Source organism: Apis cerana, linkage group LG15 (genome assembly GCF_029169275.1).
Source record: "Apis cerana isolate GH-2021 linkage group LG15, AcerK_1.0, whole genome shotgun sequence".
Lineage (NCBI taxonomy): Eukaryota > Metazoa > Arthropoda > Insecta > Hymenoptera > Apidae > Apis > Apis cerana.
This window is the reverse complement of record NC_083866.1, coordinates 7,542,144-7,561,524: the sequence shown is the minus strand read 5'-3', so window position 1 is coordinate 7,561,524 and position 19,381 is coordinate 7,542,144. Positions and strand designations below refer to the sequence as shown.

General features: G+C 21.7%; 5 protein-coding genes across 6 annotated transcripts; 2 read left to right on the top strand and 3 right to left on the bottom strand.

The window, feature by feature from the left end:
• The first annotated feature begins 105 nt into the window (after positions 1-105).
• LOC108000395 (histone-lysine N-trimethyltransferase SMYD5) lies at positions 106-1,842 on the top strand. Its single transcript, XM_017060701.3, has 5 exons — positions 106-244; positions 445-737; positions 801-1,116; positions 1,183-1,360; positions 1,455-1,842. Exons 1-5 carry the CDS (start codon positions 200-202, stop codon positions 1,784-1,786), a joined length of 1,164 nt encoding a protein of 387 aa, XP_016916190.1. The 5' UTR covers positions 106-199; the 3' UTR covers positions 1,787-1,842.
• Positions 1,843-2,270: 428 nt separating this feature from the next.
• Positions 2,271-4,847, bottom strand: LOC108000418 (uncharacterized). Its single transcript, XM_017060732.3, has 6 exons — positions 4,216-4,847; positions 3,920-4,107; positions 3,769-3,826; positions 3,212-3,677; positions 2,960-3,127; positions 2,271-2,840 (listed from the first exon to the last, which is right to left on the bottom strand). Exons 1-6 carry the CDS (start codon positions 4,220-4,222, stop codon positions 2,702-2,704), a joined length of 1,026 nt encoding a protein of 341 aa, XP_016916221.1. The 5' UTR covers positions 4,223-4,847; the 3' UTR covers positions 2,271-2,701.
• On the top strand, positions 4,843-12,812 carry LOC107992554 (unextended protein). Of its 2 annotated transcripts, none has more exons than XM_062085916.1 (14): positions 4,843-5,334; positions 5,953-6,241; positions 6,353-6,502; positions 6,587-6,742; positions 6,873-7,061; positions 7,147-7,320; positions 7,837-8,008; positions 8,087-8,278; positions 8,371-8,517; positions 8,596-8,733; positions 8,832-9,104; positions 9,182-9,417; positions 9,521-9,760; positions 9,843-12,812. In XM_062085916.1, the coding sequence occupies exons 1-14, from the start codon at positions 4,862-4,864 to the stop codon at positions 9,993-9,995; spliced, it is 2,982 nt and encodes a 993-aa protein (XP_061941900.1). In that variant the 5' UTR covers positions 4,843-4,861; the 3' UTR covers positions 9,996-12,812. The 2 variants fall into 2 exon arrangements, with proteins under 2 accessions (XP_061941900.1, XP_061941901.1); XM_062085917.1 differs by having other exon boundaries at positions 4,847-5,334; positions 9,521-9,754.
• On the bottom strand, positions 12,763-15,023 carry LOC114577904 (uncharacterized). Its single transcript, XM_028668034.2, has one exon. It carries the CDS (start codon positions 14,479-14,481, stop codon positions 12,931-12,933), a length of 1,551 nt encoding a protein of 516 aa, XP_028523835.1. The 5' UTR covers positions 14,482-15,023; the 3' UTR covers positions 12,763-12,930.
• A 714-nt stretch (positions 15,024-15,737) lies between these two features.
• LOC108000363 (serine/threonine-protein kinase grp) lies at positions 15,738-18,781 on the bottom strand. The gene is made up of 8 exons (XM_017060661.3): positions 18,639-18,781; positions 18,418-18,561; positions 18,022-18,245; positions 17,627-17,947; positions 17,120-17,323; positions 16,318-16,556; positions 16,100-16,234; positions 15,738-16,005 (listed from the first exon to the last, which is right to left on the bottom strand). Exons 2-8 carry the CDS (start codon positions 18,477-18,479, stop codon positions 15,787-15,789), a joined length of 1,404 nt encoding a protein of 467 aa, XP_016916150.1. The 5' UTR covers positions 18,480-18,561; positions 18,639-18,781; the 3' UTR covers positions 15,738-15,786.
• Positions 18,782-19,381: the final 600 nt, after the last annotated feature.

Genomic DNA, 19,381 nt, shown 5'->3' with positions numbered 1-19,381 from the left:
TAGTAATTTTAATTTTAAATAAAAATATAATTATATGAAATTATTTTATTGCAAAATATTCTTTATTATTAATATTAATTTTTTATACAGACTTTTCATATTAATTAGTATTTGATTATAGTAGTGATTGTGACAATTACAGACGCATGTTTAAAGGTTAGAAATTTATGTGATTTTTTCGTTAGAAAATCAAATTACAATGAGCTCCAATGACTTTCAGGTCAGATTAATTAATAATGAAAAGGTATAATATAATTATATAAATATATTATATATTATATATATAAAATAATTATATTATTTTATTTAAAAATCTATATTAAATGCATTTATAAATATCTAATTATGAACTTGATACATGAAAACATTTTTTTTATGTTTATTCATACACAAGTTTAAGTATTAATTATTATCAAAAGAAAAATAGATATCAATTTATTGCAGGGTAAAGGTCTTTTTGCTATTCGTTCATTTAAAGATGGAGATACAATATTGGAAGAAAAACCTATAATTTGTTGTCAATTTGCATGGAATTTAGACTATGGATATTTAGCTTGTGATAATTGTTTAACACCTTTAGAAACTGCCGAAGAAAATGTACATAGATTAACTGGAAATTCAACAATTATTTTACCTCATGCTGAATGTTGTGAAACAAAAAAAGAATTAATTACAGAATGTTCTGAATGTGGTACAAAATATTGTAGTATTGAATGTCAAAATGATGCTTATTTAAGGTAATTATTGCAATTCTATAAATATAATGCTAATGTTAAGATTATAAACTATTAAAATTTTAGATATCACAGCACAATATGTTTACAATCAAGAGAAAAAGATGAGTCTCATCCTTTAGTTCAATTAAATGAAACATGGAAACAAATGCATTATCCACCAGAAACAGCATCAATAATGTTGTTAGTTAAAATGGTAGCACTAGTTAATCAAGCCAATAATAAAGAGGATATTCTTTCAATTTTTTCACAATTTTGTCATCGTACAGTTAATGATACACATGAAATTGCACATAAACTATTAGGAGAAAAATTTGTTGGTCAGATTGATGTACTTAGGCAAATGATGCAGAAAACTATAAATACAGAATTTATAGAACATGTAAGTAGTACAAATATAATTGAAAATGTATTGTAGAATAAATTTTTAAAAAATTTCTACTTATAGTGGTTTACACCAGAAGGTTTTAAAAGTCTATTAGCTCTAGTAGGTACAAATGGTCAAGGAATTGGAACTAGTGCATTTAGTCGTTGGGTTAAAAATGTATCTGCTTTAGAATTACCAAGAGAAGAAAGAATTCAAGTTGATAAATTAATAGATCGAATTTATGATGATATGGAAGAAGGTAAATTCTCTATAGTTTTAATATAAAATATAAATTGTAACAATATAATCTTATTTCTTAATTAATCTTAATTAATTAATTTTATTTCTTTCAGCGGTAGCTTCTTTTTTAAATAATGAAGGTTCTGGACTTTATATTCTTCAATCATCAGTTAATCATAGTTGTGTACCAAATGCAATTGTAGAATTTCCTTATTCTAATAATGTATTAGTTTTAAAAGCTATACGTGATATACATCCTGAAGAGGAAATATGTATAAGTTATCTTGATGAATGTTGTCTAGAAAGAAGTAGACATTCTCGACAAAAAGCATTAAATTCTTTGTATTTATTTCAGTGCTATTGTAATAAATGTTTATCACAGGCTAATGATCTAGACTTAACATCAGAAGATGAAATAGATGATAATGATGATATGTCTAGCTGAAAATTTGAATTTTTATAGTATATATCCATATAAATAAATTTTTTAATATTCCTATATGTCATAATAACTATTCAATTTACCTATATTTATATTATATATGATGTAATTTTATTACCAATTTGCAATATATTTTTAATCAAGTATAAATATTAAACATATTATTTAATTATATAATATATTATTATTTAATTTTACTTGCAAATATAATTTAATGTGTGGTTTCATTTTCTAAAGATATTTATTAAAAATAGAATAAAAATAAAACAATTGTTCCAAAAAACAATTAAGTCTTTTGTTACAAATAACTTAAATTTAAATAACAGATATTCTTATATATATATATATATATTTTATAATAAGATATTTAATATTTAATTTTGACAATGCTACAATATAATATATATATTTATGTGTAAAGGCTTTTTATTTATAAGTCATTATATTGTAATAAAGTATCAAATAAATTGTACATAAGAAAATTCTATCATAATATTGTACAATTTATTGTTATACATACATATATATATATATACACATATAAATATAACTAGAGTATTAATTTATACAATTTTTAAATAGATTTTTATCATACTTTAAAAAATATGTCAGTTCAATAAAATTAAAAGATTATAAATTAGAAATAATATACATATTCTTTATCCTTTTTTTTTAATATAAAATGATTTTAAAAAAAGAATAATATATTCTGTTTACTATTAATTCAATAAAAATTATGTTAAATTGTACATAACAATTATTTCAAAATTGATTAATTGCACACACTAAATTATAAATATTGTAAGAAAATGTAATATCAATTTGTCTTTTAAAATTTAAATAATTATATAATCATTAAACTAGATAATTTTTGCATTAACATTATGCTAGTATTATATGACATTTGATACTAAATTGTCAATCATTTTTAAGAATTAATTCATTTTTTCCTAATGTCAATAAATTTGATATATAATAAGGTACAGGTGTAATAAGTATACGTCGTTCTATTAATTTTGTTAAACATGCAACAATGTTATGACTACGAAATTCCCATCTGAAATATATTTAAATACATATAAAATCACAATTATATTGGAATTATAGAATATTGCATCATATTACAATTCTAATTGTAATGTTATATGTTATATATTCAATTTAAATATAACTCACGTTGCACCTATATTTTCATTTGGTAATTTTGCCAATATATCTTTATGTGATAAAGGTATACTATGTCCATTTACAACAAGAACTTCTAAAATAGGAGGATTATCACCAAAACACGCTTCTGCATATTTTTTCCGCTGTTTTTGTTGAGTAAAATCTATACCTGTTTCTCTAAAATGTATAAAATATATGAAATAAGAAATATTTTTTTAGAAATTTTTATTATCTATCTAAAAATAATTTAAAGAAACTTACTTTTTATCAGGAGAACCATCTTTAAATATTAATATTTTATTAATATTTTCAGAATTTATTGTTCCTTCTTTTTTTTTCCAACATAATTCACTTAATGATTTAAGATCTCTACCCATTAATTTAAATCTTCTAGAATCTGTATAACCCAAACTTTTTACTATTGCTTCTAAAATCTCAGATGAAATTTGTTTTTTGGTAGAAAAAAAATATCTTTGACCCACAAATAAAGCAAAAAAAATTGGAATTGCATATTGAATTTTTCCTTTCTTGGTTTTACTTTCAGTTAAGGAAACATATATAATGCCATTATGTGCATTTATTTTTACATTAATTTTCATATCTAATGAATCAAAATGATCTTGCATAATATTTTGAACTTCTCTATTTATAATACAATTTGTAACTTTTGTAGGTCCTATTAATGTGTAACCATACCAAACTTTTTTATTACTATGCCAACTTATATCTGAAAAATATGAATTTTATTATTTGCTATGAAATAAATACATATATATATAAATTTTATATATATGTACACACTCATGTATATATATTACCAATTAATTGTAATATTGATAATCGATCTCTTAAAATTTTCTTCTGAAGTTTAGCTTCCTAATATAAATAAAATAAGAAAAATAATATATAACAATATATAACAATAAATAAGACTGGTAAAACCATGACATATTTATGTACAAAACTTACAGTAATAACTATTTTAACAATTTGTGCTACATTAACTGATGTAAAATTTTTATGATTTTTAACCAATTTTGATCTTACATCAGTCCATGATAATTCTGGAAAAATTGGCATTACAGATGATTCTAAATCTTCAAATTTAAATCTTTTAATAACATTAACTATCATTTGTTGAACAGATGGATATTTTGCTAAAAAATTAAAAAATATAAGAATAATCTTAATTCATTAATATTTCAATATAACCTTTTTAATTTATAAATAATAATTTATGATTTAATTAATCAAATAATACTAACCCGGCATTATATAAAATAGAAATAAAATAAATTGAATAATAAAATATCTTTAAATAACATTAAAATAGTAAGATTTATAAAATTTTTTCAAACCCTATCAAAATTTTTGACAATAAACATCATATATAAAATGGCAAATTATTATTTCCCGCCAAGACACAATAATACCATAGATTAGCTGTAGAATAGATTTTTGTGTCATTTGATTTAAAATATTCATAATCCCATTTTCGAATTATATGCGAAATTATTAATTCAGAATAAAATGAGAAATGCATTATTAAACGAAAAAAAGTTTATAATAATTTATTGTTTATGGTAGTATTTATGGATATTAGAAAAACTAAAGATAAACTAACTAAAGATCTAGACATGCATTTTTATGATATATAATTTGGAAACTTACATGTTTTCTTAAATTTCTTTTAATATTATTAATTCAATGAATAGTTGATTTTACAAAAACGATAAAAATTTTATAAATACAATAATGTTATTTATATTTTTTATTTTTAAATCGGTATTTCAATTAATCATATCATTAAATTCCATAAGATGTTAAATCTATGCTACAATTGGTCTATGATAACGCGCAAGCGTAATATGAACATATAAGATTATAAATGCAGTACTACTTGACGATTTTATGAAGTTGTCACGGTGCACTTGTCGCATGATGGCGCAACATGTTGTTCGCTCAAGCACACCGGCAGCTCTTTTATTACTTATTTTTGTGACATCCAATTTAGTAAATGTTGATGCATTTACAAAATTGAAAATATCTAATAATTTAAGTGTCAAATCAGTAGATGTCTTTATTAAAAAACAGTCTTACATACGCGAAAATGTATCTACCACCTCAGGTTTTTTGATTGAAGTTCTTGGCACCGGTCTTGAAAATAATGTTTCATTACGTTGGTCACATACATTTGACAATTGCGATTCGGAAAACAAATTAAGTGCAGTTTGGATCTCACCAAATGGTAGTCGCGCGATATATAAGTTTGTCAAGGTTCCTAATTTTAAGGTTACCACAATCTATTTCTGTCTAAAAGTCGTCGGTGAAATATGGACCAATCTTGGAAGCAATTTTACTATCAGATTCCCAATACAATCAGAGTAAGTTAAATATTAGATAACTTGAATTCTTATCCAATCCATCATTCAAAAGAAAATTCTTTTTTTTTTATAAATAATAGACATTTATTATGATATCTATTTTTTAACAAAATGAAAATCTCGATATTATTAATGACTTAGAAATTTTTTTATAAAATATTATAATTATAAATATTAAATATAATTTCTTTGTTATAACGTAACGTTATAAAAAATTATATATTATATATATATTATATTAAAATTATATATTAATTATATATTTTATTCTATTTTATTGATGATTTTATATTTAAATATTCAAATGTAAATAATTTTAATTAAAAAATTAATTAAAAAATAAATAACTAATTTTATTTTCGAGTAATATTTTGTTTATATATTAGATATATTAGATACATTAAATATATAATTTTAATATATAAACATTTATTATTTTAATTAAAATTAAAATAATATAATTATATTTCAAAAATAATAAATTTTTGCAAAATAAATTTTATTTAAATGATTATAAAAATTTTTCTTTAATTTAATTTTATTATTTTTAATTTTTTTTAAATAAATTTTTTTAGATAAATATTAATTTAATCCATTTTTTGTATCAATTATTCCCAGAAAATATTTTCGTATGCGTCGTGCGAATTTATTAGGCATTGTCAATGATGATCCCAAAAATCTTTTGACTGAGCAAATCCAAGATGTATTTATTGAAGGATTGAGAATAGAAACATCAGAAAAAGATCCTAGTTATAGTGAAAATGGTATTCCAGAAATACTTGCTGGAACTAAAACAGTTATAAGATTATTTGGTTTTGGATTCACAGAAGATACTTTAATCACTTTCACTGATGAACAAGCAGAAAGAGGCACTATTTGTGATAAAATTAAAAGTAATGAATTTCTAGTAAGCATTTCCAATTTATTTCCTATTAAAAATGTGTAATTATAATAATTTAATAATAATAATTTCTTATAATAACAATAAATAATTTCTTTAAAATATAATTGATAATAGGTAAAAAATGTAAGAAACAATACTGCAACTATTGATGTAGTATTACCTCTTGGTTCACCTTTTTACATATGTGTAAAACAACCAATACATGAAAAGGAAAGTCGAAATCTTCTACTGTTTAAACATCAAGGGACAGAAACATGGAATACTGTAAGTACTAAAATATAATAAAGATGAAATATATTAAAAATTTATTTTATTTTAAAAAAATTTATTAAAAATATTTATTTACAGATATACACATATGAAAAATTTTTACCACTTTGGCTTAGTATTTTAATTATACTCATGTGTCTTACTTTTTCTGCTCTATTTTCTGGTTTAAATTTAGGACTAATGGCAATGGATAGAACTGAATTGAAGATACTTTGTAATACTGGAACAGAGAAGGTATTTCTTTTCTGCTCATGCAAATACTCCTTTCTAAATATTTCAATAAATATTTCTAAATATTTAAATAAATGTTTTAATATATATAATTTTATAATAATTTAATAATTGATATAATTATTTATCAAAGGAAAAACAATATGCAAGAACAATACAACCAGTGAGAAATCATGGAAATTATTTGTTATGTTCAATTTTATTCTCTAATGTTTTAGTGAATTCAATTTTCACTATTTTATTAGATGATTTAACTTCTGGATTAGTTGCAGTTATTTGTTCTACTTTAGCTATTGTAATTTTTGGTGAAATTTCACCACAAGTAAGTAAACTAAATCTATAAAAATGTTTCATAGTTACAAATAATTTGATAAATATATAATAGATAAATTGCTTTATATCTTTAGGCTATTTGTAGTAGACATGGATTATGTATTGGAGCAAAAACAATTTATATTACAAAATTAACTATGATAATAACATTTCCATTGAGTTATCCTATTAGCAAACTTTTGGATTTCCTTCTTGGAGAAGAAATTGGTAATGTGTATAATCGTGAACGATTAAAGGAACTTGTGAAGGTATGCAAATTAAAATAATTATTATAATTTTGCTTAATTTTCTTATATTTATAATTTAAAAAATTCATTATCAAAAATTTTTTCAAACTTATTATTATTATAAATTTTATCAGAATGAATATGGATAGATAATTATATTAACATCTAAATTCAATCATATGAAAGTAAGATATAAATCTACTGATGTTTGTTTGAGTTTTTTATATTCTTCAGATATATGTTAGATTACTTATCATTGAGAAACTTAATAAGATAACATTACATGCTTATATTATATACTATATTATATATTTAACTAAATAAAATAACTTCACATACTTATATACTATATTAAATTAAATTTATCTTTAAAATTATATTTCTATAAAATAATTTATATTTTATATTAATATCTATTAATTTTTTATCGTGTATTTTATTCATATAATCTAATAATATTATCAAAGATTTCTTATCAATATATATGAATTTTATTTTATATATATATATATATATGATATTGTTCATTATTTATAGGTGACAACAGGATATAATGATTTAGAAAAGGATGAGGTGAACATTATTGCTGGAGCATTAGAATTACGAAAAAAAACTGTTGCAGATGTAATGACAAAAATTGAAGATGTATATATGTTAGATTATAATGCTATTTTAGATTTTGAAACAGTATCAGAAATTATGAAATCAGGTTTATATTTTACTTAAAAATAATAATAATTAATACATATATATAGTTTATATTATTTATTATTGTCACTTTTTTTAGGTTTTTCTCGTATACCAGTATATGAAAATGCAAGAACAAATATTGTTACAATGCTTTATATTAAAGATCTTGCATTTGTTGATCCAGACGATAATATGCCATTAAAAACTTTATGTCAATTTTACCAAAATCCATGCAATTTTATTTTTGAAGATGTTACATTAGATATTATGTTTAAACAATTTAAAGAAGGTTTATTTCTTTCAAATTAAATTGAATAACAGAATTATTAAAAATAATATTTTTATTAAAAATTATGTAACAGGAATCTGCATTTATTTTAGGTCATAAAGGTCACATGGCATTTGTTCAAAGAGTTAATAATGAAGGCGAAGGCGATCCATTTTACGAAGTAATAGGATTAGTCACATTAGAAGATGTTATAGAAGAATTGATTCAAGCTGAAATTATGGATGAAACTGATGTTTTTAGTAAGCCATATTTATAATATACAAATATATTATTTCATGTATATTTAATGTATAATTAATTTCAACTATTTTTTATAGCGGATAATAAATCCAAGCGTAGAAGACAAGCTAGACACAAAATACAAGATTTTACCGTGTTTGCAGAGAAAAAAGAAAATCAACGAATTCATATATCGCCGCAATTGACGTTGGCTATGTTTCAATACTTATCTACAAGTAGGAAGAAGTGTTTTGATTTAAGAAAATATGATATTTATCTAAAATCTTATTTCAATACTCTTAAAATGTATCTGAGTCTAATGTATGATCCACAGCTGTAGATGCTTTTAAACCCGATACTATATCAGAAACTATTTTACGTCGTTTACTTAAGCAAGATATTATTTATCACATCAAAGTGAAATCACGTGAGAAAGCAAGAAATGATCCAGCAGCGGTAATTTATCAACAAGGAAAAGCAGTTGATTATTTCGTTTTAATCTTAGAAGGCCGAGTTGAAGTTACAGTTGGAAAAGAAAATATGATGTTTGAAAGTGGACCATTTACTTATTTCGGATCTCAAGCACTGACTGTCAATATTGGAATTGGTAACATTTATATTAAGTTCATCTATATACTTAAAATATTCAGCATGTTTTATAAACTTATATGTAGAATTTTTCAGCCGAATCACCTACTAATACAAATCCTCAAACAGTGGGAAGTATACAATCGATAAATTTAGATTCTATGTTACGATATACATTTATTCCTGATTATACAGTACGTGCAGTATCAGAAGTATTTTACGTTAAAATTAAAAGATCATTATATCTAGCTGCAAAACGAGCAACACTTCTCGAAAGAAGTCAAAAAGATTCATTACCTGGTCAAGAACAATTTGATGACGAAGTAGAAAAAGTTAGTTGTGTAAAATATGCATAAAATATTAATAGATAGATTAATATATAAATTTTTATTATTATTTTATATAAATTTTTATTATAATAATTTTGATTTGTAGTTATTGCATTCTTTGGATGAAGACGATCGTAGTATGCCAGAATCTCCAGTATTACCTGTTGAAAAAGAAAAAGAAAGTAAAAAGGAAAAAGAAAAAGAAAAAGATAATGTACAATCTCCTGTTTATAGTGCAACTGCTCCAACTTCACCTGCTCCAGTCAGTGCTAGTCCAGTTACACATTCGAAATTCATCTCATCATATAGTGATCATAATGGAAAACTTAAAAATTCACCTGTAAAGGTTACATTTAATTATTATAGATTCATAATTTCAATTTTATAAAAATATAAAATTTCATATTAAATTAATATATATGTTTTAGACAGCAGTAATTAGTTTTGGTCAAGCACAACCTAAGTTAGATTTAAATACAGAAATTCTTGCTCGTCAAGAAGCAAATAGAACTATATCTACAAAAAAATTAATTGATGATGAAGAAAGAACGAATCTCCTGCCTAAACAAGAAGACTCTTAACGTTCAAGAAATAGTCGACAATATTTAAATGAGTCGACATTAATACTACAGGTATTAAACAACGAAGAGCAGGAAAAACCTCTATGACATACAATGCTATCATGGCATTAGGTACTTAATAAATTACTTAAATCTTTACCACAAAAGAAATTAATAATATGTTTTAAGTTTTAAAAAGTTAGTTTGAAAGATATCCAAATGCGATATATATTCTAATTTTAAAAGTTAGTACGCTCAGGGAAGGTTGCCAAAATTTCAGATACTCATATACATTCAATTATTCTTATAGTTTACGTAAATAACTTAATACGTAATTAAAATTTAAACGCATTTTCAATCAATAGTAATGATTTTGTACATTTTCCTTTTTTCAATATTTTGTATTTTGAAAGAGCGGAACACTTACCGAATATATTATTATAGGAAACTTCATTTTCTATTATTTGTCACAAAATGCACATATATTTTTTAATAATTCTTCTTGAACATTTGTAAATATCACTTTACCATACATTTTTTCATAAAAAAACTTTTATGAAATATGCATTTCATTTACTGATGAAATACATATTTACATGACATTTCTTAATAATTGATATGATTCTCGTTGTTATGCTTATATCTTATGAAGCAAAAAGAGTTTTGAACAAACAAAACTTTAATGCAGTTGTGTAGCTTTACTACGTGTATACTATAGAAACAAATGTAAACAATAATTAGGTTTTTTAAATTTGTTATGTTATTAAATTGTGAAATTTTACGTTTATTCAAAAACGTATTTGATCGAGAATGCGTTATGATAGGAAACTAAAAGAACACATCTGAATGTATATAATTTAACATATTTTCCAGATCAAGAGTCTTTAAAACAATACATTTTTAGTTAAATTGTTCAGTTAAATCCTTATAATATTTCTTGTACAAGTGTGAATAGTGTAAATAGAAGGAACATGTTGTTCCCATTTGTAATGAATTGAAATCCTCAGTATAAAAATACTATGTATTTTTATTCAGTGCCTTAAAAAATTTATAAACTATGTTTAATCGTGTTTAACAAAATGCATTTTAATAGAAAATAGATATAATTTCTAGAATGAATTCATGTTATGTTCATTTAAATTTATTTATTATTTTAGTAAAAATTCTATTAATTTATCATTCAATTTTAAATAGAAATTTATTTTTCCATAAATTTTCGTCGTAACGTGAATAGTTGTGTTCATTTAAGAAAATATGTTTAATAATAATGCCAAGGTACAATCTTAAAAAAAAATAATTTTAAAAAGTTCGATATTTTAACAATATGTAATATATATCTTTATTTTTTTCTTTTAATATTATTTTCTATAAATTTACAAAAAATATATTTAAAAAAAAATATTCAATGTTCTTACATATTATAAGTTACAATTAAATTAATAGTTTAGAATAATATTTGATAAAAATTTTTTTTATTTCAAGATATCTTTAATAAAAAAAATCATATTTATGTAATAAGTTGTTAAACTTACAAAAAACTAAATACAATAATAAAAATTTATTTTTTTTTTTTTTGTAAAAAAAATTAATTAGCATATTTAATCTAAGAAATGTAGAACGAGTCTATCATATAAAGAATTAATAGAATATAATTCTTTATTTAAATCGCAATTTATTCCTCTCTAAAATTTAATAGATAAAATTTAATAAATTATTACTGCCATGTAATTTTTTAAAGTTAAAAATCATATTGTTTGTTTTAAATAATTTTCAAAGATTTATGACAAATTTAAAAATAATATTATTATCATTATTTATAGATATTAATTATTTAAAAAATGGAATAAAAAAATAATACAATATCTTAAATTATGAAATGTATATATCTTTTATTGAGATATTTTCATCACAAAAAAATATTCATTTTAGAATAATATCAGATTTTAAAAAATTATTCAGATTATTTTTTTTACATAATAATATATTTATTATTTGAACAATTTTATATAATATGTTTGCATCTTGAAATTTTATGAAATATTTTTCATTAATATAAAATATATAATATAACTTTAAAATCTATATATTCATATTGTATATTATGTTATAATTAATGTTAATATTTAGAAAATGCATAACTTTATTAATAAGTAAATAATCACGTATTTTATAGCATTTATCATTTTGCTTATTTTTTTTTCTTCAATACTTAATAACATTTTGTTTTTAATTTAAAATAAACATTACATTTTTATAGTTCATTTAGTTTCATTATGCATTTTATTTAACATTAATATTTAAAGTACTTATTAAAATTTTTTTATATTTAAAGTTTATCATAAAAATTAATTAATAACAGAGTGTTTATAATTATAACAATTATAACAATTGTATTTATAATTATATCTTATGATAAAGATTTACATTTTATTTAAGAATATGAAAAAGAAGTTTAAAATAACAACTATTTACATGCATTATATTCGTAATGATTTTTAGTTAATTATTAATTATTATGTACTAGTGTGCCTATAAATATAAATGTATACTGCATATACCAATGATATAAAAATTAATAAATCAAAATTTTCTTTAAAAAAAACAATTGCTAATTAATAGCAATTTTCAATTAAATTAATACGTTTTATATTGGTGTATAGCAGGAAAATCACACATAGTTTCATTATTTGTAGTTTCAACAACATTGTATAATCTGTATTGTATAATTATAGAATCGATGCATGTTAATAGAAATATGTATACGAAAAGAGAAAAAAACAAAGTAAAATATTTACCAACATATTATATTCTAAATAAAGATACAGTTTTGTTTTCAAATTATCAAATTTTTTTCACTAATTTTCTAGTAAATTAATATTTTACTAGTTTGATTTACTAATAACATGCTCCAATATATTGTTATTGATAAGATATTGTAAAATATTAAATTTTAAATTTAATCATTAAATTCTCTTCTTAAACTCTTTTTAATTTCAGATAATTTCTTCATATTAATATTTCCTTCTTGTATAGAAGTTTGAAGCATAACAATTTTAGAATTGATAAAATTAGAATTTAATCGTCTTTTTTTATGTTTACATTGTTCGAGAGAAGGATTAATTACATAATCTCTTATAAGACACCAAGGATATTTCTCTTCCTTAAAAGCTATTAAGTCTATTAAAATTTGTGAAAAATTTATTGTTAAATTTTCAGGTATATAAATATCAACTATAGTCTCCTGGTCTATTATTTTTTTCATACAAAATAGATTTTGACATTGAAATTTTACATTAAAAACAACCCAACTATTTTTTGGCAACATATTATGAAAATTTGCTGACAAAAACAATTGGTTATTTATGTAATTAATTATTATTTTTGGATATAATTGTTCCTTATGTTTATGAGCATATAAATTTATTCTTTTCAATTTATCTTCTTCTATTGTTAATATCTCATTTAAGGTCTGTAATTCTTGAGCTCCTTTATAAATTTTATCCATTATGACTGTAGCATTTTCTAACATATTAGAATGAAGATTAATCAAAGTATCATTCTCTATTGATAATGTTTTTTCCACAGTATTTATAGAAAATTCTGTTAATTGCTTATCTATTGTTAAACCTAAGATTATCTTAGAATCATATGATTGTAAGCAAGTAAAGTTTTCATCTTGAATTTTTATTTGATGAATATTATCAGTCAATAATTGTTTTTTTGCATAATATAAATTAGATTCATATGAATAAACAATCCATAATGTGTCTTCTGTAAAATCACTAAAACCAGCACAAATGGTTTGTATTTGAGTTCTTAAATAAATTGTTTCAAAAATAAGTGAATTATCTTGTGAATACATTATAATAATAGCATTTGTAGTAGTAATAAAAAATAATCCACCAACTTTAGTATTCTTTCGTATAGGTATTATATCTCTAATAAAATAAATACTGCTATGTATTATTTGTATAGTTTCATTTATTAATGTTAAAATCTTTAGTTTATCACCAACTATACATAAATTTTCTATAGTAGAATCATTATTTGTTAAAGCTTTCATAAAATCTTCTGCAACATTATTTATGTTTAATGGATAAATACATAACATGCTGGAATCAATTTCCTTACAAGAAAGTTGATATAATACTTTATTAGTCATTTCTCGTTTATTATCCAAATAAAGATATTCATTTCTTGGTATTAATACTTCATAAAAAACTGTACCCATTCCAATTGCATTTTTACTAAGAATAGCAAATTCTCGATATCTCGAAAGTTTATAAATACCTCGTGGAATACAAATTAAAAAAATTCGATCAGAAAAACATTGTATAGTTTTTATTGGAGCTGGAGCTGTTAAAACTTCGGCGGATATATAATTGTTATTCATATATGGAAATATTATAAGTTTATTTTGATCCCAACAAAAAACAGTTTTTTCACCATAAAATGTATGAATAATAAAATTTTTTGATACAAAATATGTATCTGTCGTAATATACATTATTGTGATAGTATATGATATTTATTATAATATTATTTTTACTAGAAAAGTAATATCAATATGAATTCCAATATGAATATTGATAATATTTTATTATAAAAAATACTTTGAAAATTTTTTTGCAAAATTAAAGATGAAAAAAGAACATTTAAATTAGGTTAATTTTAAATACATACATCGTATAACAAGTTTAATAATTAAAACTTTCTTTTCGTATTTTAATTGTTAATATAGAAAATAATAAAAGTTTTAATTACTACCAGCAAGCGACGTATAAAATAGATTTAACATTTAATATATTTTTTGTTTCATACTTCGGGCATTAGAATCTCTCCTTATTATTTAGTTATTTTTGACTATTACTAATTCGAATTAGAAGATTACAATATTATAATTGATTAAAATTGAAACTAAATTTCAATATGAAATTATAAATAAGAAATGAAACATTCTATAATATAAATATGATTATGGAATATTTTTTCCATAGTCACACATGAAATTTTACACATAATTATATTTATATTAATTATATCATATCAAAATATATTATATCAAGTTATCATTTTACAGATATATATATATATAAAATTGAAAAATATAATGATTATTTTTTACATTAAATATTAAAATACATTTTAGTTTTAACAAAAAGAAATGATAAAAGTATATTCAATTAACCATTTATGCATCAAGAAAAAAGAATAGGATAAAAAGAGAGATAAGATAAAGATATTGAAATCAATGTTGAAGTACAATGAAACATAAAGTAAGAATAGAAAGATAGACATAAAAAAAGGATAGACATAGAATAAAAACTGACTGATAGCATCTTCTTTTGGATATTAAAAACATCTTCATAAAGATAAAGTAGGATAAAATAAGATAAAGTAAAATTCTGAATTCATAGTATATTTTACTTTTGAAATAATGTTTATTTGACATTCGAAAAATAGTACCCAAAATCAATTCTTATTTATATATTTCTACTTTTTTTTATCTTGTGTATTGAATTTCATTTGTAGTATTCTGGAGATAGCACTAATTTCCATATTTTTATTCTATTTCTGTCTTTCTACTGTTTATTTTCTTTATTTTTTGTCCTTGATAAAAATCATAATAACATAAAGTCATTGAATATATATACTTTCACTTTTTTTCAAAAATATATGATCTATATTTTAATGAAATACAAAATTCTATTACACGTGTATCTCATCTTAGCTAGCATAATATATAAAATAAAATAAAACTCGTTTTTGAAAGGATATAAAAAAATTTATTAAAAAACTTAATTATACATAATTAAGGCATGCATTCAGTTGCAACAGCAATTGGCCATGTAACAGGACCTTTTAATATAATATCTTCTAATAAAGATTTAATTTTTACGAATCTTCGTTTAAATTCTAAACCACAACCTTTAGATAATCGAAAATCAACTAATATTTTTCCATCCATTTCAACGATATTTGCTTTAAAAACTAAAGGCATCTTTCTTCTATCAACACCTGATATAGTTATCTATAAAAAGATAATTATACAAATTATTTATAATTTTATAATTGATATTGTAATATTTAAGATAATTTTAGATTTGAATAATTTTGTAACTTACTGTGCCAAAATTACTAATGCGATATGTATAATTTTCATCTTTTAAACAATTTATTAATCTTTTCACAGTTGTTTCCAATTCTGTTTTAACGAAAAATCTTGTCATTCTTCGCACCAGTCGTTGGAAAGTATTTTGCTATAAAATATATAAAAAATTATGAATTATAAATTATTAATATTTTTTATATATATTGATATTTGTCATAAAAAATGCATTACCTGACTTGTTTGAGTAAATTGTTTCGTTTGTACTTGCGTACATAACAATAAATCTTCTATATGTGCAGGTTGCGAAAATGAAAATCCAGGCCGTTCTTCCAAATTAATTTCAACTGTATTAGTATTTTCTATTGCAGGTAATTCAGGTTGCGATAAACAAAATCGTGTTAAGTTTTCATCTTCTATTATTTGTCTTGAATCAGTTTCATCAGGTCGAATATATCCTTCTATATTGCCAGCTATTATACATAAGATTTTTATTATATCATTTACACATATTACACTTATAATTCATATGCTTTATAAACAAAATTAAATCACGAAAAGTAAAGAAAAATTAATAATAATGATGTAAATATTTTTTTTATCAATTGAAATTTTTAATATTTTATTTGGATGTATAATGCTAGTGCTCTTTGCTTTGGTAATCTAGCTTTATGATCCTTAATTAAAATCATAGAGCTATATTACCAAAGTAAAGGCAAAAGCTTTGATTATTCTTGAAAAATTATTATATTTCTTAACATTAATTTTATTTGAATATCTTTATTCACTGTTTAATAACCATAATTAAAATAAAATTATTATATACTTACTTTATTTTTAAAAAATTGTTGTATTCAATATCCACTCAGTTAGGTACCAAGCTGCTTTGAGTAATTTAATGTATACTCAGAGTCACTCAGTACCTGACGAAGTAAATATTTGTTTGACCTTACTTACTGAATTTTTTCATAGATGTTACATAATAAAAAATAAAGATAATTTTATATATTTATTTATTATATATTTTGATGCATACCTTTCTGAAATTTTTTGATGAACCACCTATGTTGTTTAATATTCTTTACAGTAAATCTGGATTGTGGTGAATGCATAAGAATATTTTTTATCAGAGACAATGAAGAATTATCCAATTTTTTCCATGGTGTAAGAGACATATATTTTCCATCTCTCCATGCCATATACTCTGGACACTCTGCCAAGGACTGATCCCAAGGCAGTTCTATAGTTTAGATATGGACCAGTTAAAAACTAAGAAATGTAAGTTACATATTAGACCTAAACCATCAGACTAAAGATTACAGCAATCTGCATTTTACAAATACAATTGTGATCATTGATTACTACTGATAATAATTTGTATATTATATTTATAACTATAATTGAATTGAATAATTAAATAACACTTTTAATATTTTTACAATTTTTTTATCATGATATTATTTAAATGTCACTACCTATTTAAATTTATTTTTAAAAAATAATTTAAACAATAATCTTAAATAAATTTTCCTATAAAAATTACCTCCAGTCAATAAAGCAACAAGAATTATACCACATGACCATATATCAGCTGGTTCTGCATGATAGGGACGTAATAATACTTCTGGGGCAACATATGGTAATGTTCCACATCTTTTCTCTAAACAACGTTCTTTGCCTTGTAAACGATATATTGTTGCCATGCCAAAATCAGAAACTTTCAAATTATCATGTTCATCTAATAGCAAATTTTCTGGCTTCAAATCTCTATGAGCAATACCTTTACTATGAAGATATTCTATACCAGAGATCAACTGTTTAAAATATTTCTGTGCTTCCCATATTGGCATACCAACATCAGGTTCTATTTTAATTAAAGGAATAGATTTATTAACAATAGAATTTTATTTCATAATTTATAAACATATAATACCTTACCAATTCTATCAAAAAGTTCTCCACCTGAAGCATATTCCAAAAATATATATTCCATGTTAGGTTCACTACGCTTTCCAAAATACTGTATAATATTAGGATTAGAGAGCATACGATGAATTGTAGTTTCTTTACGAACAGTATGATGAGCATCTGGATGTTTCTCTAAATCTATCATTTTCATAGCAACAGCTTCACCTGTAGATTTATTTATAACCAATTTTACTCTGAAAATAAGAATCAAATTTAATGATAATAATATATGATATCATAATAAAAAATATATATATATAAATATAAAATATTATTAATTTTCCGAAACACAAAAATTTTTTATTTTATATTTAATCATTTAATAATTAATTCATAATTATACAAATTAAAAATATATGAACATACTCGCCAAAAGCACCTTCTCCTAGAGTGTGTCCAAATATCCAACCATCTACAAATTCCGTCATTCTGTTTCAGCATGCCTCTTTACGATAGTAATAAAAAATTGTATTTCCCAATTTATATTTTTTTAAAATTATTTAACTACCTCTATTAAGAAAAAAAAAGGAAACTATTAAAATGATTACACAAATTAATACAACAAAATTATTTTGATAAATGCTCACATTATATATCATTTTTATAAAAATGATGTGTCTTTCGAAGCACGTGGTTTTAATCACGTCGCTGAAACATCGTGCTTCTAATCGAATTCAATGTGATATGATAACATTTAAAATTATACATTTAAAATTATATATAAATTATTTACACAATTGATAAATTTTTCTTTGAATTATATTTTATTGATATTATAAATGATATAATCACAAAGGAAATTGATAATAAATTAGAATATTTCCTACCTATAATTGGAAAGTTTCGGTTACAAGACACGTTATAAAATAACATAAGAGGTATTCATCTCTAGAAAATGAAGCAAACCACGCGCTCTATAATTTCTGGGTATAAGATTACTGCATTCTCATTGGTCAAAGAAATATTTAAAGAATCTTAAAGTCCCTGTTTAATAAACAAATATTTAATTAATAAATAATAAGTTTTCTTTTAAAAATGTACATTTTTTTAAAAATAAAAATATAATTTTAATATTAAAAATACGATAGTGAAATTAAATTAAATTGAAAAAGGAAATTTAAACTTGGTTTATAATTTAAATATATTCTTTACAATTTTTTCATAAAAATGTATATTTTTTTTAATAAGTGTTTTCTATATTTTAACTTTAAATAATTTTTAAAATTTTTATTTAATAATTTTATTTAATAATTAAATTATTATAAATATTATTAATAAAAAAAGTAATTTTTATTAATTAAATTATTTACATTTAAAAAGAGCATAAGTT

Coding starts and splice junctions, on each gene's coding strand:
- LOC108000395 (XM_017060701.3), top strand. CDS start 200: ATGAGCTCCAATGACTTTCAGGTCAGATTAATTAATAATGAAAAG. Junction 245..444: donor GATTAATTAATAATGAAAAG/GTATAATATAAT, acceptor AATTTATTGCAG/GGTAAAGGTCTTTTTGCTAT. Junction 1,361..1,454: donor TTATGATGATATGGAAGAAG/GTAAATTCTCTA, acceptor TATTTCTTTCAG/CGGTAGCTTCTTTTTTAAAT.
- LOC108000418 (XM_017060732.3), bottom strand. Junction 3,827..3,919: donor TTGTTAAAATAGTTATTACT/GTAAGTTTTGTA, acceptor TATTTATATTAG/GAAGCTAAACTTCAGAAGAA. Junction 2,841..2,959: donor AATGAAAATATAGGTGCAAC/GTGAGTTATATT, acceptor AATATATTTCAG/ATGGGAATTTCGTAGTCATA.
- LOC107992554 (XM_062085916.1), top strand. CDS start 4,862: ATGAAGTTGTCACGGTGCACTTGTCGCATGATGGCGCAACATGTTGTT. Junction 7,062..7,146: donor TTGGTGAAATTTCACCACAA/GTAAGTAAACTA, acceptor TTATATCTTTAG/GCTATTTGTAGTAGACATGG. Junction 7,321..7,836: donor GATTAAAGGAACTTGTGAAG/GTATGCAAATTA, acceptor CATTATTTATAG/GTGACAACAGGATATAATGA.
- LOC114577904 (XM_028668034.2), bottom strand. CDS start 14,481: ATGTATATTACGACAGATACATATTTTGTATCAAAAAATTTTATTATT.
- LOC108000363 (XM_017060661.3), bottom strand. CDS start 18,479: ATGACGGAATTTGTAGATGGTTGGATATTTGGACACACTCTAGGAGAA. Junction 18,246..18,417: donor GGAGAAGGTGCTTTTGGCGA/GTATGTTCATAT, acceptor TCTTATTTTCAG/AGTAAAATTGGTTATAAATA. Junction 16,235..16,317: donor AATTTACTCAAACAAGTCAG/GTAATGCATTTT, acceptor TATATTTTATAG/CAAAATACTTTCCAACGACT.